This window comes from Branchiostoma belcheri, unplaced genomic scaffold (assembly GCF_001625305.1).
Source record: "Branchiostoma belcheri isolate BF01 breed outbred unplaced genomic scaffold, Haploidv18h27 scaffold19, whole genome shotgun sequence".
Lineage (NCBI taxonomy): Eukaryota > Metazoa > Chordata > Leptocardii > Amphioxiformes > Branchiostomatidae > Branchiostoma > Branchiostoma belcheri.
In genome coordinates this window covers 3,284,506-3,309,100 of record NW_017803379.1, presented here as the reverse complement: position 1 = coordinate 3,309,100, position 24,595 = coordinate 3,284,506, and the positions used below count along the sequence as shown (strand labels likewise).

Below are 24,595 nucleotides of genomic sequence, written 5' to 3'. Positions count from 1 at the left end.
ATCAGACATGCATGAAACTGAATTTCGTGGAACGTCACAGTGCAAGAAGTGAAACCTGAGTCTGTGTTCTTTTTTTTCTAGAGTCCCAGCACAACACCAGACATTCCCAAGATGTCAGAGAATCACAGGACAGGTAATGTTAGCACTCTGTTATTTTGGTTCAGCAGACATTAATACAACCTACAGATTTACCTTCAATATGACATTGTCACTAAGTATTCCACATACATGTATCAAGTACTTAGTAATACTTAGTCTGGTTATTATCAAGAAATAATATTTTTCTATAGTTGCTCAGTCTTTGAACATTCATGTGTGTTACTTTAAGAAAAATTCAGAGTTCCAGTGTTATTTAATTAAAACAGTATGTCACAATTTAGAAAGATCTTACCTTTTACGGTAGAGATCCAGAAGTATGTTTACCAAATGCAGACTTAACTCAATCTGTTGTTCCTGTCCAAAAGACTTGTGGAGGTGTAATAGGGCGGTTAGAATCATGTTGAAGGAGTGTTTCCCTGTTTGGCTTTGTGGTGACTTAGAAGTAGATAGGTTGACTTTTGTTTTAGATCTATATCATAGTCTCTCAATGTAGTTTGTAGCAGTATGTAATGAGTAAGATGCATTCAATCTATTTATTATTGTTTAAGCCCTGTCCAAGCTCTTCAGTTGGAGTATTTGTTTGTTTGTTTGTTTGTTTTGTTGATTGCATGCGTCGGGCTGTCTGTTTTGTACAGCTGACTCACCTGAACCTCCGGTGACACCTGCCGACACAGAACCACCCCCTAAACCTCCCCGTACAGGTGCTCTATCTTTTCCTCTACCTCTTCATTTCTGCACAAGCACAGACTCTTCAAGCACCTTGAGAAACATAGGATACATAATGTTATCATGATAAATTTACCACATTTATGCACTGTAAACAGCACATTATTGTATAGTCATGTAATTCAGCTTTGCTCTCGTAGATTATGATAGAGTGAGAGATTTCTCTAGACTAGTCTTTTCCCAGGGCGGGTACTGGAGTTGCTGTATTGGCTTGAATCTCCTGAAATTAAATGCATTAATCTTTCTAATCAAAACAAAACATCTGAGCAATACTCCCAGTCAATCAATCGCTCACTGAAGTGAAAACAAGATAATGCCAAGGATCAACAGACAAGTGATTGGGCAATTTTTTTTGCAAACAATGTTTGTCAGATGAATGGATTGAAAAGACTGAAAACTGCTTTGATAATTCAGTGTTTATTAACTGTTTTGGCTGTTCAGCACACACGTCAGGGCTGCCCAACTAGCTTGTGGCTATTGCAAAGGGCAAGCCCTGCTGACAAGACATGACATTACAATGGAGTTTGACATGGACGTGTAGCATAACAGTGTTTGGCAACATGTTGCTCTTTCAGGGAATTATAACTCTCCAAGAACCTCAGTGTCTCAGGATGAGACAGAAAATGGTGACCCTCCCGCAGTTGTTTCTCCCGTCACAGAAACTGTTGACATAACCATAACTGTAGCAGACACAGGTGACACGCCTACAGCTTTAACCCCCAAAACAGATGACACACCTACATCGGAAGCACCTGTTTTGGGCGCAGGTGGCACACCTGTAGCTGTAATACCTGAGAAGCTGACAGGTGATATTCCTGTAGTAGAATCACTTGGCACAGAATCAGGTGACACAACACCCAAAGCTGAAGCACCTGACATAACAGCAGCTGTAGCACCTGCATCAGAAATGCCTGGCGCAGCTGCAGTTGATGCATCCACAGCTGCAGAGCTTGGCAATAAAATGGCTGACACACCCACAGATATGGCATCCACATCCACTGTAGAAGCAGATGGCACAGAAACAGCTATAGCACCTGGCAGCACCACAGCTGTAGCACCTGACAGCACCACAGCTGTTGCACCTGACAACATCACAGCTGTAGCACCTGGCAGCACCACAGCTGTAGTACCTGGCAGCACCACACCTGTAGCACCTGACAGCACCACAGCTATAGCACCTGGCAGCACCACAGCTGTAGCACCTGGCAGCACCACAGCTGTAGCACCTGGCAGCACCACAGCTGTAGTACCTGGCAGCACCACACCTGTAGCACCTGACAGCACCACAGCTGTAGCACCTGACAGCACCACAGCTGTTGCACCTGACAACATCACAGCTGGCATACAGATAACTGCAGCAGCTGATGTTGAAGCTAGTGACACGACTGCAGCTACAGCACCTAGCACAGACTCTGAGGCAAATTTCACACCTGCAGCTGACCACCTGCAAGAGCCCTCAGGTGCTAACATGTTCAGTGTTCTCTGCCACCTAATCAAAAAACCAAATAAACAACATTTGCATCGCATTTCATCTTTGATTGACTGCCAAATCATGTGATTAAAAACTGTTTTATGTTAGTTTTCTTTGATCATATGAAGACAAATTTTTCAACATTAAACTAGTTTTCCCTAAACCCTGATCAGACCTTGTAGGGCACCAAACTGAAAGTGATGAAGTTGTCAAGACAGCAGCTACTGAGAATGAGGTTCCACCAGTTGCTGTTGCACCTGACTCTCCAGCTGATACAGCTGCAGCTGAACCTGTCCCTACACAGTCAGTTCTATGTGAAGAAGAAGTCCAAATGTCCCCCGAACCTACATCAGACCAGGTGGCACAAGGTGCTGAATTCTCACCTGCTAACAGTGCAATCCAATCAATAAAAGACTTCCCTGGCTGCTGCCCCATCAAACTTCTTGAATGGAGCAGATGTAACAAATCTACTAATTCTTTGTAGAAACAAGACAACTAGATGCAACAAAGAAAATGATTTGATTAACATTAGCTCACCAGAAATAAAGACATCACCATAGTTTTAGGCCACAGACTCAAATGATGACAGATAAAACACTGGATGAACACTTCAACTTTTCACAGATTTGCTTTGATTTTAACCATGGGCACATACTGTACACTTCAAGCACTGTTCCTTTTATATCTAATTTCACTTTCTTTCCCTCTAATCATGAGATTCAATATTTTTGCATACAAAAACTTCGTGATTACAACAGTGAGGTTTTGACCCTATCAAAATGGTCAGGGTGACATGACAAATACTAAACCTGTCCCTCTCACACAGATGCTTTTGTCCCAACTCTCACACCGACCCGAGAGGAGGGGCCACTCCTGGAGGAACAAGTTGTGGAGTTCTGTCCTCCCGTAGAAATAGAGGCCTCAGTGGAGATGCCTGTAGTAGCCTCACATGAGGGACCAGTAGCCAGTACTGATGCTAGTAGTGTTGAGGTTGTGGAAGGTGAAAATGGTCTCAGTTTAACACTTCCTTGCTGGCACCCCTCTATGTTAGCCTCTACCAAGCTTAAAAGGCAGTTCAAATTAGCCAGATAGACATATATCATGCCAGAGGAGTTGGTCTGCTCCCTTCAAACTGTACTTCTTTAGCAGACCAGCTTCCCTGGCATGTTATCTGTCTATTTAGCAAATTTCTAGTCTCCTCTCTTTCCAGCTGCCTGTGAAGCCTGGTAGAGGCTAATCTCCGTCACGCTCGGCTGTTAATGCATGTCCAAAAGTACCGTCATGGAGAAAGGAACATCAATCACTTAAACCTGCTTTCTCTCTCCTTGGTGCTGAAAGGTGAATCACTGTGCTGATTGCAAGGATGGATGCTCTTGCTCAACACAAGACAATCTTATCTTTCTAAATACTGCAGTTTCTCTTAAGCACAACACATTGTACACAAGAAAATAGTTACTAAAACAATGGATAGATTTTGAAACTCTATCCAGTTGCTTGAGTAACTATTTTCTTTTGTATCTCATGTCTAACCTTTATCTATACATCCTGATATATTTCTAAGAATAAAGTCAGCTGATGTGTGCTCTGCAACATGAATGAATGAATACTGGTAGTATCACATTATGCACATGCAGCTTCCTAATAAATGCACCTTTTCCACTTTCTGGGACAGTAGAGCGAGCTTTAACAAAATATGATATTGGAGGCAAATGTTCCTGATCATGAGTGTGTCTTGCTTGTGTTGTTACAGACAGCCTAGGTAAGTCTGAAGAGGCAGGACAGAATGATGAAGGAGTGGTTGAGGATGAAGCAGGGGGAGGACAGGAGGAGGAGGCGGCTGAAGACTCAGGGGCATCCTCGTCTGGTAGGGAGTTCTATAGTCATTCTTAAGTCCTGAAGATGCTACAATTGTTTATTTAATGCTTTCCACAAAATCATCATGAGTAAGTGGAATTTTTTATCCTTAATCTGTAACCACTGTAAGCAGTGTTACAGTAAGTACATAAACATTTTTTCACACATGCTGTTTAGAGCCAGTACAGTAGCTGTATGGTGTTTGTAGATGTGACAGCCTGTACCTGCAGAGCTACAGTAGTGAAGAAAATATGAGAGTTAGTCCCATGTGTGTGTTGCCCTGAGTTGCCTTTCCATAGACCATTCCAGTGTTGTCCATCCCATATTACTGTTACTGTAGTAGTTGCCAAGATGACTATCAGTGTTCAGAGAGAGCCCTCAACTATGCATTTGGTTCAGTCTTGGAAAAAGTTGACAAGCAATAACCACGATCGTCGCCCCCTGGTGGGTGCTTCAGGTGCTGCAGGCAGTGCAGATATGGCCACAGATGAAGACACGGGGGAGGCAATAGCCCAGAGACTATTGGCTGTTGTTGCACAGCAAGAACGCACAGCTGTAGGGGGAGGTAACAACAACACATCCTGACAAGTTTGCCAATCACCTCTCTTAACACCCTCCTCCCACTTCCCAAAATTATGAACACTGCCCTCAGACCAGGAAGCATGCATAAAAAAACTCCACTCACACCATTGTTACTGACCTCCAAATCTCACATAGGTGCAGAAGACATTTGCAGTAGCTAGGCAGATAACCAGACTAGTTGTATAAAAACAAAAACAAAATACTTTCAATGCATGTCATAAGCACAAAACATAGAATATGCATATTGCTGCATCGTGGCAGTGCATAAGATATTCCTATTTCAACTAATTTTGACACTCTACCCCTTGCAAGTGACTTCGTATTGGGTCAATTCAATTCTCACTCCAACTGCAAATCACAAAAGGTTTGGATGTAAAGGTCATGACATAATATAATGTACACACTTGAATGTCCTTAGTTAAAATTAAAGATTGTTATATTAATAACACCTGTTAGGGAAGACATGGTTTATTGTGTAGAATGTCTTACCATTTTGGAGTAGAGGGGGTATCAAGCAATTATGCAGTGTCTCAGGTCATTGCTAGTACATGTACCTGGTCTTGTGTACCCCATGTCCTTTGTACAGAATGAAAAAGTCCTTCTGTAGTATTAGCTTCTTTGTGTTTTTGTGTGATGCTGTTACTAATATTTTATCTTTTTTGTGTGTGTTCTTTAACCCATATTTTTCTGTGTTGTTTGTATTCTGTATTTCCTTGTGCCGAGTTCTTAAGAGTGTTCAATCCTTTGTGTCGTGAAACATTGTCTTTGACAAGGACAGAAATTTCATCAGCCTATAATCTCAATAGTTTCTGCAAGTACACAGTAGGTTAGGTCCCAGACAAATGATGGAAAAATAAGATAATCAAAAGGTTCTGTACACAATCAAGAAATTTTATCTGTACAGAATATCACACTACACATGTCTGATACAGACTGTCCCTGTATACAGTATCTATGTGCAACAATGGTTGTGTCCTTTATCTGCAGGTGAGGAGCCCACAGCAGACTCACCCCCTCCCTCAGACCTGCCTGATCAGCCCACCCCAGCCTCTCCTGGAGCCGAGGACGGCCAGGAACCTCCAGATGATGACGAGCTCATCACCCCGAAATCACCGACCCGGGGGCCGCCCGACCCACTGGGGGCACAGCTTGTGGAGGAGATGAAGAGGAAACAGTCGGTCAAGAAGCAAGACTCGTTCGAAGAAGAGGTACCCCCACCTGAAGAGCCAGAACAAGGAGAAGAAACGGTCGCTGCAGAAAATGAGGTCGCCCCAGCGGAAGAGCCAGACCCGACACCAGATCTAGACCTCGAAACCAGCCAGCCAGAGGAGCAGCATGAAGATGCCCTGCAGGAAGATTCCCATGGTGCCGTGCAGCAGCCAGAGGAGGAAGAGGAGGAGGAGGCTGAGGAGGATTATGAACAGCCAGAGAAGGACCTCCCGGAAACCCCCCAGGAGACCACCTCTTCGGAAGATGAAGCTCCACCTGCAGAGGAAGAACCTCCAGAAGAAGAAGAGGAGCCTGAGAAGGAAACAGAAAAGCAGAACGGTCCTGTCGAAGATGAAACAGCTCCCTCTGAAGAAGAACAGAAGGAAGAACAACAGGTTGTAGCAGAGCCCAAGAACGAACCTGTCCGGCCAAAGCGTCTAAGCGTTGCAGAAACAAGGCAAATGTTTGCAAAGTCAGAGCCCCCGCCATCACCTGAAACTGAGACTATCACAAGGCCAAAACTCAAGCCAGTTCCACCTAAAGCTGAGCCAACTCCGAGCAGCTCTCAGCCCACAAAGCCAGCATCCGCTGCACCAAAGGAGACCATAGTGGTGAAGAAGCCTTCTGCCCCTGTGATGCCAACCCCACTGTCACCTACTGCTACTGTTAGGTTAGTTGTAATGGCACTGTGCACACAAGGACCTTTAAGGGTTAGGGATCTTTAAGTTCTAGAAGTAAAAATACAATTTAGACTTAAAGCTGAAGATAATAGAATAAATGTTCAAAACATGAAAACAACAGTTACAGTAACAGACTTTTCATATTAAATTATATATGTAGGAATGGGTGAAAGGGAAGTGTTTCAATTACAGACTATTTATTCAGAACCTAGAACAATTCTTGTGTTCCAATTCCGTTTGTGTTCTTTTCTTTTTTCTAATTTATTCAGTACTTACTAAAACTCTTTGTATTATAACATAATTTATGTTATTTCAGGTCCCTCGCAGACAAGCCCCAGCCCAAGAAGGTTTTTGGTGCCATCAAGGCACTGGAAGACCAGGGTGATGACAAGGTCCCGGCCTGGGTAAGGATAGCTCAGAAAAAACAGAAGGAACGAGAAGGCAAGGATGAGGACGACACGGTCGGGGGGAAGAAGGTGGTGGTGAGTGTAATACTTTCAGCACAACTTTAGTGTCCTTGTACATGTATTTCTTACACTGTACAAAATCTAAACTTGTCCTTTCAACTGAACAGAATCTAAACTAGGCTTGTAACCTTTCTCTTTGTAATCTTCATGGTCACCAGTACCGGTAACTCACTACTAAGACACTTTATTAATATTTCAAGTCACCAATTTAGAACACATCATCTCTATAGCCTGGATATTAGCCTTCTTCAGCACTCTGTCCACTTCATAGATCCTGTATAGCCAACCTGTTGAGCAGACTAAAACTTAACACTAGCTGGTATCCAGGCTACCTTAACGTTCTTCCTGCTGCCATACTGGTAACTAGTACCTCAGCAGGGAGAAGGTTAAGGTTTCACCCAAAGTCACACCTAGATAAAAGCACTGTTAGCTGATGGTGTAGTGTTAAGCCCCTGTCACACATTCAGAACCTTCCCCCAACCACCAACCAACCAAACTTGACTGAAGTTCAGGAGCAGTCTGACCAGATTTAGGCCATGCCAACCTTTTGCAAAAATCACATCAGACCTGTTCCCAATCACCAGCCAAATAGTCCCCAACCATGGCCCAACCTCTTGTCCACTCCCAAACCTTGCAAATGTTTTGAAACATTCGGCTGGTGCAGGCAACCACAGCCGACCTTGCTCCCAACCTACTCCAAACCATTTCTGGGTGAGTTGGGCAGTGTTCGGGACGCCATCTATGTGTGACAGGGACTGTAGTCAGTTGTCCACTGATGTAAGCCTAAAGTGTTATGGTTAAGATTGTTACATGCTGTGACAGGTGGTTGAGAAGACTCCCCCTGCCACATCATCCAACCCGTCACCGCCCAAGTCCCCCGTCCGCAAACCGTCCACCAGCGCGGTGCCTCCCAAAGTGTTGGTCAGTCCTCAGAAGGCCCTTGTCATACAGTACACTGTAGTAAAGTAGCTAATGCTGTTACAGGATAATTTTCCAACAATATTGTTCTTACTTTCTTTCTAATCTCCTTGCTTTGTCTCTTCTGATGCTCTAACAGGCTTAAAATGCTTGCTCATTTGCTTAATGCCAATAATCTTGCCAAATATATTATATAATCATCAAAGATAAGTAAAGATTTTTCTTGTTTTCAAGTCAAATTTTATAGCATGAATCACATTTCATGCTATTAGGACAGTCTTTCACCACACCATATGTTAACGTACTGTATCAAAATCACAGCAATATTAAAACTTACTTGTCAGATGCAAATAAGAATCATGTTTTATGATTAATTTTTTTTCATATCAAGTAGTGATTTGATGATTGTCAGTAGTTTTGGTAATGGTACTAGTATTCAATACCAGGTAAATTTGATCTAGTATTGTATAATGCAGTAGTTATTCTAGTAGGCATCAACTTTCAAATTTGTTCCATTCCACTGATAGTGTCAGACTTTGCTGATATTTAACTGTACAGTTCAGGCTTCTGTTTGACTTTTTCCACCCTTTTGATGACCTTACACAGGTTGTAGAAAAGACTGGATCAGTCACAGCCAAGCCGTCAGCATCCAGACCGTCTGTGAGTGGCCCCTCCAAGCCCTTCTCCAAGCCAGCTGACCCCCCCACCCCTGTCATCATACCAGCAGCAAAGTCCCCAGCTGAGCAGCCCAAACCCCCCAAATCCCCCTCAAAACAAGCCGAGTCCAAACCCACTGGCAGTATGTCCCCACCCCCCGCCAAGTCTGGTGACATGATGGCCAACAACAACAAGCTGAACCGAGCCGGACAGTTCCTGTCTCGGCAGCAGAAAAAGAACTTCATCCTGCCCAAGCCTGAGAAGTGCATCGTGTGTAACGAAAATGTGTACCAGGTGAGAAAACTTAGAGCCAAGTCTTTGGAGATAGTTATGAATAATCTAGTGGTACGCATTGTTCAACATTGATTGATTACTGGATTTCCAGCAGAATGCGACAGGGACAGGGATGGCAGTGTTAGTGTGAATTTCATTCAGCACCAGGGACAGGGATGGCAGTGTCAGTGTGAATGTCATTCAGCACCAGGGACAGGGATGGCAGTGTCAGTGTGAATATCATTCAGCACCAGGGACAGGGATGGCAGTGTTAGTGTGAATGTCATTCAGCACCAGGGACAGGGATGGCAGTGTCAGTGTGAATGTCATTCAGCACCAGGGACAGGGATGGCAGTGTTAGTGTGAATGTCATTCAGGGACAGGGATGGCAGTGTCAGTGTGAATGTCATTCAGCACCAGGGACAGGGATGGCAGTGTCAGTGTGAATGTCATTCAGCACCAGGGACAGGGATGGCAGTGTCAGTGTGAATGTCATTCAGGGTTCAGTAGTCTTTGCCTACATGTGCTTTTCATTGATTTTGTATCATATAACAAAGTTACATGTATGAGTATATAGCAATAACACTGAGTATCTTTTTTCATTTTTAAGCTTCAAGTAGTCACCATGTCAAAATCAAATGACAGCAGCAAAGCATCAAATGGTGTTTTATTCGTAAAAAAAAACGTGGACTTTGCAGCCAAAGGCTGAATTGCGTCCAGTTGTACATGCAAATTCATTACACATTTATTTACATTTATTTACACAGGCATTAACACAGGCATTATTTACAACGACTTTAACGTACGGTGTCTAACACAAATAGTGACTGTTCAGGAGGTAGGTCATGTATGGGACGCTACTCTGTTTGTACCGCTCAGTTCTACATTTGGTAAGGGTCAGTTTGTTACTGGAACGAGTGGTGCGCTCAGTGGTGGTGCCCCTCCTGGGCGGTAGCCAGTGTTGGAAGTCCTGTGATCTGAGAACTTTCATAGCAAAGTTCAGGCAAAGTTGGACCCTTCGGTCTTCTAGCGTAGGTAAGTCCAGCGTTGCACATGCCTCGGGGTATGAAGTATAAGCTGACCCGAGTATTACTCGACACGCGCGTTTCTGGATATACTCGATCCTGTGACGTTGTCTGGTAGTCAGTCCAGGATGCCAGGTGGGCGCCGCGTATTCACAGCTCGGACGGACAAACGTTTTGTAGCAGGTAAGTAAGTCATCCCTAGAAAGGTCAAACTGTTTGAGTTGTTTGAGGAGGAAGAGCTTCCTGCTACCTTGTTTGACAACGTGATCGACATGAGTATTCCAACCTAGGTCGGCCTGAAGGTGTAAACCAAGGAGTTTCACTGCCTTCACTTCTTCCAACAGTATACCAGCAATGGATAAAGACGGCAGTGGAGGGGGAGTTCTTGTGAAAAACACGTGCATAGCTTTGCACTTCCCTGGATGGAGCTGCATTTTCCTCGATGTTGCCCATTGCTCAAGATGGTTTAAGTCTGTCTGAATGGTTGAGGTCTCCCCGATCATTCTGCTCTCCGCAAGGTTAAGATCGTCAACGAACTTCCACCGCCTAGCGGAGGAGTTCTCGTTTGCACTGTTGATCAGAGCGAGAAATATCAGTGGGCCTAAAACAGTTCCTTGTGGAAGGCCACAAGTAGTCTCCCTCCAGTCAGAATACACCCCCTTGTACATTACTCTCTGTTGCCTGGCAGTGAGGAAGGAGCAAATCCATTTGGCGAGAGAGCTTCTTAGTCCCAGTTCGAGTAGACTTGAGACAGCTAGGCTGTGATCTACTCTATCGAAAGCCTTAGCAAAGTCAGTTGTTACCAAGGTAGTAACTGTCCTTCTCTTGTCTGAAGTTTTTGTCAGCTGGTTAACAACGTCGACAAGGCAGTGTGAATGTCATTCAGCACCAGGGACAGGGATGGCAGTGTTAGTGTGAATGTCATTGCTTTGAGTAGTCTTTGCCTACATGTACTTTTCATTGATTTTGTATCATATACATGTATGAGTATATAGCAATAACACTGAGTATTACTCGTTCATTTTTAAGCTTCAAGTAGTCACCATGTCAAAATCAAACCACAGCAGCAAAGCATGGTTAGAATATTGTAAAACTTGTTTATAGTTGTAGCAGAAACATTCACCATGAATTTTCAGTGGATCTCATCGACCTTTATCAGATGACTGATTTAGTCTCCCTGTTGTTTAACTGTTTCAGACTGAGATGGTCAAGTCAGATGGACGCTTCTTCCACAAGAAGTGCCAGCGCTGCCTGGTGTGCAAGCGCACTCTGGACATCAGCAGCTTCATGGTCATCCAGGAGAAAATCTACTGCAAACAGCACGGCCAGGAGGTCAAGCTGGCCCAGCAGGCAGTATAACTGTTCTGTCATCACGATCGTTCCATGTACAGCCCCTGTTTTCTCAATGGTACGTCCCTCAACCATGTAGCACTGACTGGTAGCTGTCAGATGTACCAATTATTCCAAATTTTAGCAGGGATGGTTGTATAGCAGTGGTGATATGCCTGGCTTGGGCATATATTTTGAAATAGGCTTAATAGGCTTTGTCCTGTACATTGCATACTGCCATTGCTTACAAGTAGAGGATGGCATATGTAATAATGCAAGAAAAATGAAAAGAAAGTTTTAAACGTGAGTCACTTTTCAGCATTGAAAAGTCTTGCACGTAATTTGTATAGCATGTATGAATTTTTTTCATTTGAAAGTTTGGGTACTTTAAGGGCATGCATGTACAGTTCAATTCATGAGTTTTTTCATGTACCAACTCTTGTTCAGTAGAACTTCATAGCATGACAACAGGACTGTTTTATTAATGGAAAGGTTTCATCATTTAATATGGAACCTTAACTTTCTATGATATCAGTATTTTGAAATGGTAATTGAGATTTATTCATTGCCAGCATTATGCTACCAAGAATGATATCAGACTAGTGCATTTGTGCTAGTGGCAGAGCAACTAAAGTAAATGTTACACAAGAACTATCCTAATCAACTGCCATGATGGTATATGGTTGTACATATTGTAATTTCCCCAAATAAAATGGGACCAAACAAGCACTGAAAACTTTCCCAGTGGCAGTGATTAGTAGTTTGTGTAGGGAATTCAGGATTTTGTCTCTAAAAAGGCAACATTGTGTCACATTTCTAGTCACAGTAACAAGTGAAAGATTTTAGAACTTGCTTTTCTTTTTGCCAATCTTAGCTGATAAAACTGTGCAATTTTGTTGCTTTCTATATTCAGTTGAAATAAATCAGTAGCAAATTTTAGAATGTAGTCTGTGGCAATATCTGTCTTACAGTAGCTGTAAGCTTTTTTCTTGGCTCATTGAGGCTTCAAATCTCAATGCTTCAAAATGACCATCTGAAAGAAAGTAAACTTGTAACAAATCTTCCTCAAAGTTGCCATACCCTGTTTTCATACTATTTAGCATGTGCATATCCTCTAACATTAAAACTTCTATGGGGACTGCATGGAATTTAAAAATTTCACAAGTGAATGTTTCTAAATGAAGTTGTTTCAGCTGCTAATATTATTGCTCATATAGAGGATTAATAAGAGGAAAGTCTGTGAGCATTCAACCCTTGCAGAAGAGTGCATCTTTTTAGACTGGCTTATTAATAGTATTGCTTAAAATGTATAGTGAAAAACAATGCAAGTCTAATTCAATTGTTTGAATCTTTTTACTAACCCATCTTTCTGTCAGTGATTGTTATTAATTCTGCCAGGGATACCATTCATTTTCTTTATTGTTTGTAACTGTATTACATGTATATTAATATGATGCCTAAAATCTTGTACTGATTCTTTGCTAAAAATCCTTGCTTGTTTTGTTGTTAACTGGCCATGCAGTAATATTCCTTCATAATGTCATAGGATTTGATCTGCTTTTGACATAAAGATCAGTTGAACACTTTTGAAGTTAATAGTTTTTCTAACAGTTTAACAGGTGGGAACTGTAGACTGTAGACTGACTAGCAAATGGCATGAATAACATTTTCTTGAATGAGGTCATTCTAAACTGTTAAAAAACAATATTGCAATTGTGTAAATACAACAAAGTAGTAAAGGCAGTCCAAGTTTTCAAGTCAGAACATTTGAAATGCAAATGAATGCTGTTGGAATTTTTGATGGTGCAAACCAGAGTGATATTAGCCAGTATATAGATGATATATTATTATAATAGTGATTTGCTGAAATGCTGATGTTTGTATTTTAACCAAAGACATTTCTACAAAATAGGTCAGTATTTCTTGTATATCAGTGAAAGCCGATGTGCCTTGCCAGAAGTAGAATCTTAACTCTATGTGATGTTGTATCATTAAACTCATGAATAGGTTGTACAAAGAATCAACCATACTGTTACAAAATTTACATGTACCAAGTGCCTACCATGTACCTGGGCTTTGACAATGGATCAGCTACCTTGTCTACACTGGACTCTAATCATTAGCTTTTATTGTTTAAATTCTTGTAGGTGCTTTTATATGCAATGAGAAGTACATCAATATCAGAGAACAACTGTAGGATGCCCCGACTATAAGTGAATGTAGGGGGCTTTTCATAACTGCTGCACATGCAAGGTGCTGTTATCAAAGGTTATAACAGTTGGAACTTCAACTTGGAGGAGAAGCTGAGACTGATGATTGTGTAACAAACTTGCATATCAAGGCTTCATGCACTTTTTTGAATATGTAAAACATACTTTAAGCTTGCACTATGTTTATTTTTTACCTTTTAATAATACGGTACCACAAGCCAATGCAACAAACACATCACTGCGTACAAATTATTACCATTCTCAAAAATCTTCAGTTTTGTGCATACTGTATCATGATATGAAATTAATTGTAATGTTGCTGTTGAATAAGAATTTGCTGCAGTGGTGGTACAGAAACAAAGACTCTGAGAATTGTCAATAGTTGAATGGTCTTATGCATGATTACATTAAACAGTCAACTGTGAAATGTTAATGTCATTTTTGTCATCGAGTTTTTGTCTTTATTAGTCATTAACATTGTAGTTTGTGGTCTCCTAACAAGAACCAAGGATTGAGATTGTGATGTCTCCAAGAATATTTGGTCAAGCACACTGGGTCACCAAGTGTGTTGGGTTCTTTAACATTACCGTCATAATGGTTCTTTATGATCTTGAGTAATAGGCTGTAGTAAGTGAGTTGAAGGTTTGTCATAACTTAGTAATAATCAACTATAATCAATGTGTGTGAAAAATGCTAGTATATGGCATATACATTTGAAACAAGTCACACAAACAACAACAAAAACATTTCATATTTTATTTCTTCCAGTTACTAACGTATGCCGTTATGTACTTCCTTTAATTTTCTTCCTCTTTGATAAAACAAACAGGAACAATAAGAACTGGGAAAGTCCATTTCCATCATCAAAGTGGAAGATTGAACAATATTAATCTTGTATCATTCTAGCAACAGGAACATTTTTAACATTTGGCTTACCACGATAAAACTTAACACAAAAGTACTTTTTAAAGTTCGTCTTAAAAGACGATATCTCTAAAATACAACTGTGAGATGTAAAGTAAATACAGATTCTGAAACAATGATATGATATCAAATATCTTATACATGTAAAATCCTGCATATTTTTGGCAATATGGAATTATGTGTGACCTCATTGTGGATTCCTGTAGACCAATGACATATAACATTAAATTTGTACTTATAATAAGTGGAATGATATAACCTTGATTATGATCATTGTTGTTTTTCTTTGCAACTTTGCTGGATTGATATTAATTAAAATGATATATTATTATTGGATATGCAATATTTACCTGTAATTTGATGATATTCCTGATAACAAAATATCCCGGTCCACAGGGATAGGTACAAATCTACAACATTCAGGCACATAACAGGGTGTTGGTTTTGTCAAACTTATCAACGACGTGAATTCTTGTGAAATATTATGAACATCATACATTTGAGGTGTGAAAATTCCTTCTAGGCATAGGGCACCGCGGATGCCCTTATAAGGCATTCACCATAAGATGGATTGTTTGTCAATGAAGCCACGATTGGATTTACACATACAAAGCTATTAGGACACTTTCACCAGAGTCCGTGTTTGTCAAATGCGTGGGTAACATACTGATTGAGTTGGGGCTATTCCATAATGTGTCTAGATGTGGGTAAATGCATTTTCTATCTAGAAAATTAGGAGCTTACTTTAAGTTTTACTTTGTAAGATAGAGCTAATTACCCTTTGGAACGAGCGGCAAGAAAAGGTAACAAAGAGATTGAGTCCCTCTCCCCTAGCGAAAGTCTAGCCAATGACTGATTCCGAAGTTGACAACTTAGAGCCACATAATACTGTTGTGTTTGAAGATCCCATAACTTTGTCCAATTTGTAAAGTGCTCAGTGTTGACTTTCTCCTTGTGATATCAGCGAATCGCTTTGCAGGCACGCAGTTTTGCGGGAGGAGGGGGGAGCAGAGATTTTTCTTGGCAGCAACAATGCATGGGCATCGCATGGGCGTCGTTCATGGATACGATGCCCTGGTGCCACATTGGGGCAGGTCACAAAACACTATAAGTCATAAGATTAGTATGTGCCGAAAAGAAATTAGGTACAATGTGAACCTCAACTATCTGCCGTGTGTTCTACTCTTAACAGAATATCGCATTTTTGACAGAGTATCCCCATCATGACTGGGCATTAACAAGACAGAGATCTACCATTTTATATATGAGATGCAGCTATTACGTACAATGGGAGTATTTGGATCAAAAACATCGAATAAGGCATAACCTACTGTCCAGGAACTATTAACGGGGTTGACCTATCAAAAGTAATCCGGCACTTTTTGTCCGTTATCCTTCCAAAAATTTCACCATAGACTACCCGAGGAAGTATATAAATCGCATAAAATGTCTTAATGTATGGTTCTCAAGTTACAATTTGGATGAAGGACGAAGATATTGTAACAGTTGTTCAGTGACGTGTTGCTATGGATAAGGCCATACTGATTTGATTACATGGATGACATCCTCTAGGCACACCATTAACTGATGCGAAGAAAAAAGTTGGGCCCAAAATGTCCATTACGAAATCTAAGTCGACAGGAAAGCTGAATAAATGACTGAACACACAGAGCATTGTGTGCCAAACAATGAATTCTATGTTTTGTTCTTTCATATCTTCTTCTTTGACTTTGGAAGACTTCTTCTTTGACTTTGGAAAATACTAGTAAACAAGTTCGCCAGAACATGTCAGACGAGGGCAGCAGAGCACTACGACATGCCAGTGTCATCACTAACGTGATGTTGGGTATTTAAGAGAAGAAGAAGACTTCGCTTAGGGATCGAAATACATATTTAGCCAAGACAGATACTTGCCATTTGTACTGGATACAAATGGCAAAAAATCGCAACTTACGCAATACATGTATATTTGCTGGCATTGCAGCTTCGTTTTGTACGATCAAGGACATATTGTATTAGGTAGGATTCACAGTATGGTGGCAACCTTTTTTCAATGAGGAAAAAAGAAGTAGCAATTGGCCAAAATAGACAGATAACATTCCAGGGGAACTGGTCCGCTAAAGAGTTTTTGCAAACTGTACTCCTTAGTGGACCAACTCCCTTGGCACGTCACTGACTATTTGGCTAATTCCTACTCGTCCCAGCCGCTTCCAAAGCCTGGTAGAGGCTAGATATCATCCATATAATCACGTCAGTGTGGCCTAACTCATATAAAACTGACGCACTGTTCCTCGTCGCACACGGGACACCTCTGCAGACCGTTCTCGTTGCAGGCGGTACAGTTGAGCGCGCGGAACATGTCCGTGAAGTTGTTCCTGTGCACGGACTTCCGACTGCCGTTACACACCGTGCAGGGGATGTACCTGTACCCGCCGCACCGGTCACACAGGGAGCGCACCGTGATTTTCTGTGGGAGGAAATGAAAAGGAAACAACGCAATCAGAGATGGCAGACTTCACCCCTTAATACCCATACTACTTTGCGACCCCTCCAGTCCCACCAAAAAGAAAATTGCAGCACAAATATGTATGGCAACAATGCTGCATTATATAGTTTGCTTCTTTCTTTTTCATGGGAGGATAATAAGTCAGACATAGTTAAGACCCTTAAGACTAAGGGTACAGCAAACGACCACTCCTCTTCATTCACTCCCCTTTCTTACAATGCTTCCGTTTCAAACTTCACCGATTCATGGCCCCTTAATTCTGTTTTCCAACCAATGTCAAAACATTAGGTCAAGTAAATTCACAGCAGTTTATATTTTCTGTTCAGACAAAATGAGGACCAAGGCATTTTTCACAGTGTACCCACCCTGGTGTCATACTACTAGTTTACACAGGCAGGTAGCCGCTAACACTTCCGTCTAAACATCGGTATTTGGCAATGATCAACTCTTCACTAGAGGACGGTTTACCGAAGGCGGGGTGGGTTTGACTACGTATATAATCTGTGCCCGTGTGTGAACCCAGCTAGACGAGCAACCCAAGCATTCTTTTTGAAACACTTCCAATTGAGGGAAATCCGGAATACTTACTTCGAATCGGCTCAAGAGTTTTCTGAGTTCCCCAGCTTCATTCAGTTGGTCTAATCTTTCCGCCCCCTGAAACATGAGGACAGAAAATGGTCATGAGTCCAGTCGGTCAACAACTGCTGTAGAACAACAATGATAACAATAACGGCAAGGGAAGGCAATATATATCTTTTTGCTAATTGATAAGTGCTACTACAAACTGATTATGATGTTTTAGACTGCACGATAAGACAAGATAATCTCCTAGTTACAAAATTCAGGATTGTCAGAACGGGTAGTGTTGTTGTTATCGAACATGAACGTTATCATTGCAGGTGTTTTTAAGTATACATTCCTGATGTTTTAAGGACCTGTCACACCTCACCTAACCTTTGCACATCTGAGTGTAGCAGCTTTGGAAAGCAATCTAGTGATATCGATGATGCCCCTACTAGTACTATACTTGGTGGCAGCGAGTTCCACTCTGCGATTTTTCTAGAAAAAACACCATTACACAACTATCCATGACAACACCCACACCCACCCCAGAGTGGCACCATCAGCCTAGCCCTTTGCATGGGGCAAGGTTCCCTCGGTAACTAAACAACACGGCAGATAAGGCAGTGTCAGGTCAGACCATGTCATTATCACATCACGTGTTCATCACGCACGTAAACCTTGAACTTTGAGAGCCGAGAGGCCGACATTGTGTGTCTTACTTCTGGCATGGAGAGCAAATACACCTGAGTAACCTGAGTTAGTGGCGTCAAAGTGGATAGGCTAGCGTACACAAAAACCTTTGCACGACTTTCCTCACTCCACCCAGGTGTAAAATAGATACCTGACTTCGGTTGGTGAGGTAAAAGGCGACGGAAGGAGAGCGATGGGCCCCGCCTACCAATATCATATACTAGACACAGACAATTACGAGTCAACCAATTGCCCCTACGGCCTCGGCATCAAAAAGGCTATGGGACTACTGTACCTTTACTTTTACCTTAACCCGAGTTAGCAATACATTACAGATAGCCCCCGGGGTTCCCATACAGGTAGGATCAAGTTGATGGGTATTTCATCACCCGGATGCTGACACCTGTGTCCTGGACACGTTAGGTATTACTATTACCGGCTGGGTCAGTCGTGAATTATTTATTGCATTTCCTTTGGGGTAATCAAAATAAAAGGTTTCACAAAGATGTCGGGCATTCTTTCCTCGCGTATCTCTTTAACCTATTATCTCTCTTGGTTTATTACTTTCCCTGGTTGCATAACTCAGGTTATAATATCCTGTTTGGACGACACACCTGTAAGCTCCGGAAGTTGCGAGGACGTCATTTCCGACGAACGCCTATTTTTTACCTGACCTTTGTTCCATCATTACTGCCTACAGGTAGTTTTATGGGCCTACGTGATGGTATGTGTTGTTAGTTCCAAATGTTTACTTTCCTTGTGACATGTTTACAGTCGAGTGTCTATAAAAATGCCACAACGTTGTTTCACTTTTTTCACAGAACACATTGTCAAATATATCAACCAGTATAAGATACATAGTTTATACCCTGGAATGATTATCACTATGATATTGAGTATTTCTTGACAGAAAACTATGGCACTTTCTAACAGTCATAAATCTCATACTAAGTACATTAAAGTGAAAGCCTAGGTGAAACATACTAGTACTTAGGCAATATTTCAGGTTGAAAAACAGAAGGTATGTCTGTAACTGTGTCTGTTTTGGATAACCGTGATACTCTACGAGTGACCCACGGGACAAACATTTCCCTGTCTTTCTACATTTACTGTAGTAGAAAGATGTTTGACTATGCCTCTAGATTGTGCCTGAGGTTGTTTAAAAAAACGCATATGGCACGCGTGTTACATCGCGTGTTTGCAATATCCAATCAATGTCTGGAAAGGCGGCGCAAACATAGTGAATAACAACAGAGGTTTTTTCTGGTTTTAGCAGTATCTTGAGTCAAGAGGAAATTTATGACTGACAACAGCCCCGACCACAGACAGCCATGTCGGTTAGTTGTCAGGAGAATCTCTCGTATTTCCTCTGACGTCAGAAAGGTGTACTCTAACCAGTGTCGCACGCGAAACCGTCTGTTGTAATTTTCCGTGGCAGGGCTGCATGGCTCTGATTTATTCTTACAGTCTAGCGTAATAGGTCTGTGTGCACCTGCAGGTATATTACTAGTATGTAAAACATGCACACGTCGGAATTTAGCGTTATGCGGACAATAACCGACAATGCTTTACTGGGGAATGTCCTTTTCGATAAAATCTCGGACAAAGATTTAGGCTTTACAGTAAACATTGGTGATCAAGTGGTCTACCTACATGTAAGCTGTTTTCCGCCATTGCTGCATGCATAATGTGACAAAATTCTACACAGATCACTAAATGTGAGAATTTCTCATTTGATCAAATGAGTCTACTGTCTCCAAGACATGTTTGTGAGATTTAAAAAGTTAACAACACTGACAGATACTGAAATCCTTTTGTTTTTTCTAGCAGCCATATGACGTCATTCAGTCTATGTTCCTTGTTTTCCCCATACCATGTTTTTATATTACTGCCATGCACGTTGACGTTGTTAAACAAACGATGTTATGACATAAACCAAGGCGAGGTCCGTGCAGGTATGTTAGGGTAATCCCTCGCGTGAGCGCACAATGATATTTACTACACACTTCCCAATGATGGATGTATTCTGCATGTTGCGGATGACAAGTCGAACAATGGCGGTGTACTATCTGTCTTTCAGGGACGAAAATGTCTTCAGAAGAGACGCAACATCTCCGGGATATATATACAGTTTCTTTGTAAGCTCCCACATGTACTGTAGGCCGAAATCAGTTGCATGTACTTCAAATCTCATGAGGACGAGCAACTGTTTTTGTTCTTAAACGGTCATCTCGCTTTCACCGCTTTGAAAGATGGTGATAAATTATGAATTAGGTACAGGATTTGTAAAGGCTTTGACCAGCTTAGGGGATGCTATTTATTTTCTTCCTGGCGTGCATGTATTTTTGAAGTTCTAACGAGAGTGGTGCAGGTCGGTACGGTTTGTTGTAGCCTCCTAATTTGTTGGATCGGTCAATAGTAGACTAGTCCGGGCCTGGTAGTTGATAAGATACGACTTACGCTATCTTCTGGGTCGCCGTTGTCCCAATTATCTGACCACAACTGCGTTTAATAAGCACAGGTCGTTGCTAAGAAAACATCGATGGGCAGAAGACTATAGATTGTAGTCAACCAAGACATTGTATGTAACCAAGAAAGTTCGAGATGATTGTTTTAGGCTTTGGTTTTTCAACTCCAATCTGTTGCCTAGTTACAGGAAAGCAGAAGTAAAAACAACATCTGCCGGAAATGCATAAACAATACATGCGTAGAAAAGGAATTCAGACAATCACGAGATATTTCGTCCCGTTACTGGACTATGGGGGAACACCTGATCTTCTGTCTGCAAGGGGGTTGGCGCGATTAAAAACGACGTCAGCATTCCCAGTCTATGATATAACATTTCTCAGAAATCGTCTCCATTTCAAGGTATGAATATCAGTATCAATATGCACCTGTCTTGGACATGCTGTTACTGGTTGAATATGCCCCTATTCACACAGCCTGCTTGGATTTTGTAGTAAAAATTGAACGTGTAAGTAGATATATGTATTCATCTTGAAATCATTTCCCTCCTTCCTTCTCTCCCTAACGTCTTCCCTCTTTCCTCCCATCTCTCTCTAACTCCTTCCCTCATCCCTGCCTCCCTCTACCTTCTTTCATTCTTTCCCCCTTCTCTCTCAATCCTTCCCTCTTTCCTGTCTTCCTTCCCTTCTTCCTCCTTCCCTCCTTCCCTCCTTCCTTCCTTCTCTGCTTCCTTCCCTCCCTCTACCCCATGCTCGTACTCACCCCTATCGGCTGCCCGTCTATGAACACCTGTGGTAAGGTCAGCGCCTCCTCGGTCTGTCCCAGCCTCGCCCTCAGTTCTCTCTGCAGTTCCAAGTTCATAACAACGTCCCTTTCCTCGAAGCGAACTCTGTGACTCTCCAGTATTCTCCTGATCTTTTGGCACTTCTCGGCGGTGTCCCTGACGACTTGCATGCTGGTGGTATAAACAATGATCCTCCCCCTCTCATGGCTGCACGCCTTCTGTAAGTGAGAATTCGGCTGTAGGATGGTCCACAAAGTCCACGGGTCGTACGTAGAACGAAGGAGAAACAACAAAAAAGAGAAAAACAAAACGTGAACTTCAACTCAACAAAGGAACAAGAATCACACACCAAATAAAAAGACACATGTATATATATATCTGAAAGCACATAATGTACAATGACAATGACAAAATAACACGAAATAGTAGTGTACGTAGGTCAAACTTGAGAATATGAATAAGATACGAAAAGCACGTACATCGTATATTGCGCAACAGCTGATGACCTTTGTCGTAAAGAAATAAATTCACATCATCCATAAAGGTACCATTTGTGTTCTGTTTTTCTACTTAAAACTTTTAAGGGCTGACCTACACAATAGTGAGTGACTTACGTGTTCGATTCTGGTGCAGAAAACGTTTGTGTGGGCATGTGTACACACCTATTGTTTTCTGACACGTTTTGTTATGATAGTGGAAACAGTGTTTGGCGTTCTTGAATCTACTTGACATTTCTTCCACGAAGTATCGTGACTGAGCTTGGTTTTACATTGCCAATACACAAACAAACCAGTTGATTGTGTCTTTCTATGTCTTTGACACTGTATGATATTGCTTATGCACGTATGAAAGTGGAAATTGCTTGTTAATCTTGGCTGCTTATGATTTCTCCTACATGACAAAGGTTCCTCGGAAATCTTAAGAAAGTAAACAAGAGTTTGTGTCATAGAACGTCCACATTCAGCAGTTGTTCTTCCTTTCTTTGCGGAACAGTTCCTGCTGATGCGCTTCGGTCTGATTGAACTGTTGTATAAGGAACTGACACGGTGTGTGGCGTACAGTACAGTTGAACATGCCGGGATTCAGTCAGGCATGGCCGGGGTACATTCGGGAAGGTTACGGGCATTGTAACGGGTTTTCGGTACGAGGACTTTGACCACTAACTTAGGGCGTGTCACCGCAATCTAGTGACGCAACTTGCAAAGTCATAAACACACCTATTTTTTTACTTATTGGTGACCTTAATCTTTTTCTAATCATAATCTTTGAGTAGGAGAAAGGACCGAATAAGAATGTATTTGATTTTGAATAGTCTGGTCCGTAGTAATTTCACTTCCATTGTGTTGTGATTACGTAATTACTTGGGCTTTTTTGTGTTCTGTAACTTCCTTATGCGTGTTTTTCTTTAGTTGAATATTTGTGGGCTAGCTCTAGATTCGCATCTTCAAAACGTTTACTGAAATGACACATTTCTCACATGAAATAACGGAAAACTTGTGCTCTGGGGAGTATTTTAACCGCTAGATAACTATTGAAAAGTTGTATGGTTACCTGCGCTCCTTGTGTGAGGGAAGTGAAGTGCGCCAGCCCCGCCCGTACCCTGTTCTTCACCCCCCGTACCGTCCCGTTCCTGCTCACAATCTCCGTGTCCTCCACCCCGCCCGAATAGTCTCTCTTCCCGACATAACTCAAGAGTCTGTTCTCGTCCTCCCCTTCTCCTTCCTCCTGTGATGTCTGCGTGACGTAGTAGGTCCAGCCGGCAGGTGAGGCGGCGGCAGGTGAGAGGTGGAGCCGGGAGTTCCGGGGATGGTCTCCCGGTACGTCTCCGTTAGTCTGTACGGTACCCGGCGGGTCCGACTGGCAATATTCCCCCGTGTCCGGCTGTAGGCTGTAGTGGTGGTCTCCGCCGTTCACGTAATGATTTTTGGGCTCCTTGTCTTTCTTCTCGGCACCGCTCCCGCCCCATTTGAAGCGTAGCTTGTTCATGCTGTGTTTATGTGGCGGTGTTCTCGCTGGTGTACTGAGTGGTTGGTGGTGCGGCCCAGACAATCGCTTGTACAAACCCGTTCCGATCATGTTTAAATATTACGACCCCTTAACGGGAGGAAAGAATAGTGGACCTAGCATCAGACGCGCTACGAATACAGCATTTTAAAGGACATATTCGTCATTTAAGTTTCCTTTTAGATAGTTCAACGTATACAATTATAAGATTAAGAGCCATAGGTTGATTACTTCATTGTCTGTTGAAATTATGCACATTTTAACAAATATCTATAACTGCGCTGCAGGTAAATTAATGACCTTTCCTGTCAGTTGGTTTCTTTAAATATTCATGAGGCAATATTGATCATGAAAACAGCAGTCTGTGTCCTCGACACGATTATCAAAGCAAAACGCGTAGCATGCAGGCAACTCCTGTAGATCAAACAATCGCATTCTCTACCGTATATATCATACATAACACAAACAGATATTCTTTATTATGTCAGAAGGCGTAGTATACAAACATCAGTGGCGACGTGTTAGCAGCCAGTGTTTACTGTAGGCGTGTGGGTGACCTCAGGAGAGTAAAGGTAAAAGTTCTCTGGAGCCAGGGGTACTAGACGCTGCACCACGACTGCAAAAACTCCTTGTCGGGCTACAAAACTGAACTGTTATTCGTGGTAGACAGTGCTTGCCTTTTGATTTCAAACAGAAACCCTGCTTTTACTTGAATCGTGATAACTGTTAACCACGTCTTCATTACCTCCATGAAAAATGGAGGTATTGTTTTTGGCGGCGTCTGTCTGTGTGTCTGTGTGTGTGTGTGTGTGTCTGTGTGTGTGTGTGTCTGTGTGTCTGTGTGTGTTTCCGCAACTTTGTAGTCAGCATAACTTCATAACGCCTTTATGGATTGTGATGATATTTGGTATGCTGATAAGTCTTAGGAAGACAAAGGTCAAGGTCAAATATGGGTCTCCTGGTGGATGACCTTGGTACTGCAGCAGAACTTCCGGTTTTTGTATCTTTGGTCCTGAACATGCTATGGTCTTGAATTTTTGGTGACAGATAGCTTTTCCTGTCAGGAATAAGTGGTGTGGGTTTGGTCCCCCTAGCAGCTTGTTCAGGAACTGCAGGGGACTTTCGGGCGAAATCTTTGAAAGCCAATAAGTCCAGAT

General features: G+C 42.1%; 2 protein-coding genes across 15 annotated transcripts in view; one reads left to right on the top strand and one right to left on the bottom strand.

The window, feature by feature from the left end:
- The window catches only part of LOC109467803 (cell surface glycoprotein 1-like), a 29,224-nt gene extending 15,279 nt beyond the window's left edge, over positions 1-13,945 (top strand). For 2 of the 13 annotated variants that reach the window (XM_019765854.1, XM_019765855.1), the window contains exons 9-20: positions 82-133; positions 735-800; positions 1,401-2,285; positions 2,470-2,664; positions 3,123-3,296; positions 4,047-4,160; positions 4,608-4,715; positions 5,720-6,611; positions 6,938-7,103; positions 7,911-8,009; positions 8,613-8,957; positions 11,159-13,945. In XM_019765854.1, the coding sequence (XP_019621413.1) occupies positions 82-133; positions 735-800; positions 1,401-2,285; positions 2,470-2,664; positions 3,123-3,296; positions 4,047-4,160; positions 4,608-4,715; positions 5,720-6,611; positions 6,938-7,103; positions 7,911-8,009; positions 8,613-8,957; positions 11,159-11,320 (3,258 nt within the window). In that variant the 3' untranslated portion in view covers positions 11,321-13,945. The remainder of the gene's footprint in view (positions 1-81; positions 134-734; positions 801-1,400; positions 2,286-2,469; positions 2,665-3,122; positions 3,297-4,046; positions 4,161-4,607; positions 4,716-5,719; positions 6,612-6,937; positions 7,104-7,910; positions 8,010-8,612; positions 8,958-11,158) is intronic. The other 11 variants (XM_019765865.1, XM_019765863.1, XM_019765859.1 and 8 more) reach the window with 10 other exon arrangements.
- Positions 13,946-16,370: 2,425 nt separating this feature from the next.
- Positions 16,371-24,595, bottom strand: part of LOC109467825 (glutaredoxin domain-containing cysteine-rich protein 1-like) — a 9,063-nt gene continuing 838 nt past the window's right edge. The window contains exons 1-4 of one of the 2 annotated variants that reach the window (XM_019765901.1): positions 22,986-23,705; positions 21,413-21,670; positions 17,519-17,584; positions 16,379-16,891 (exon numbers count right to left, since the gene is read on the bottom strand). In XM_019765901.1, the coding sequence (XP_019621460.1) occupies positions 16,691-16,891; positions 17,519-17,584; positions 21,413-21,670; positions 22,986-23,510 (1,050 nt within the window). In that variant the 5' untranslated portion in view covers positions 23,511-23,705 and the 3' untranslated portion in view covers positions 16,379-16,690. Of the gene's footprint in view, positions 16,892-17,518; positions 17,585-21,412; positions 21,671-22,985; positions 23,706-24,595 lie in introns of those variants that run through there. The other variant, XM_019765902.1, reaches the window with a different exon arrangement.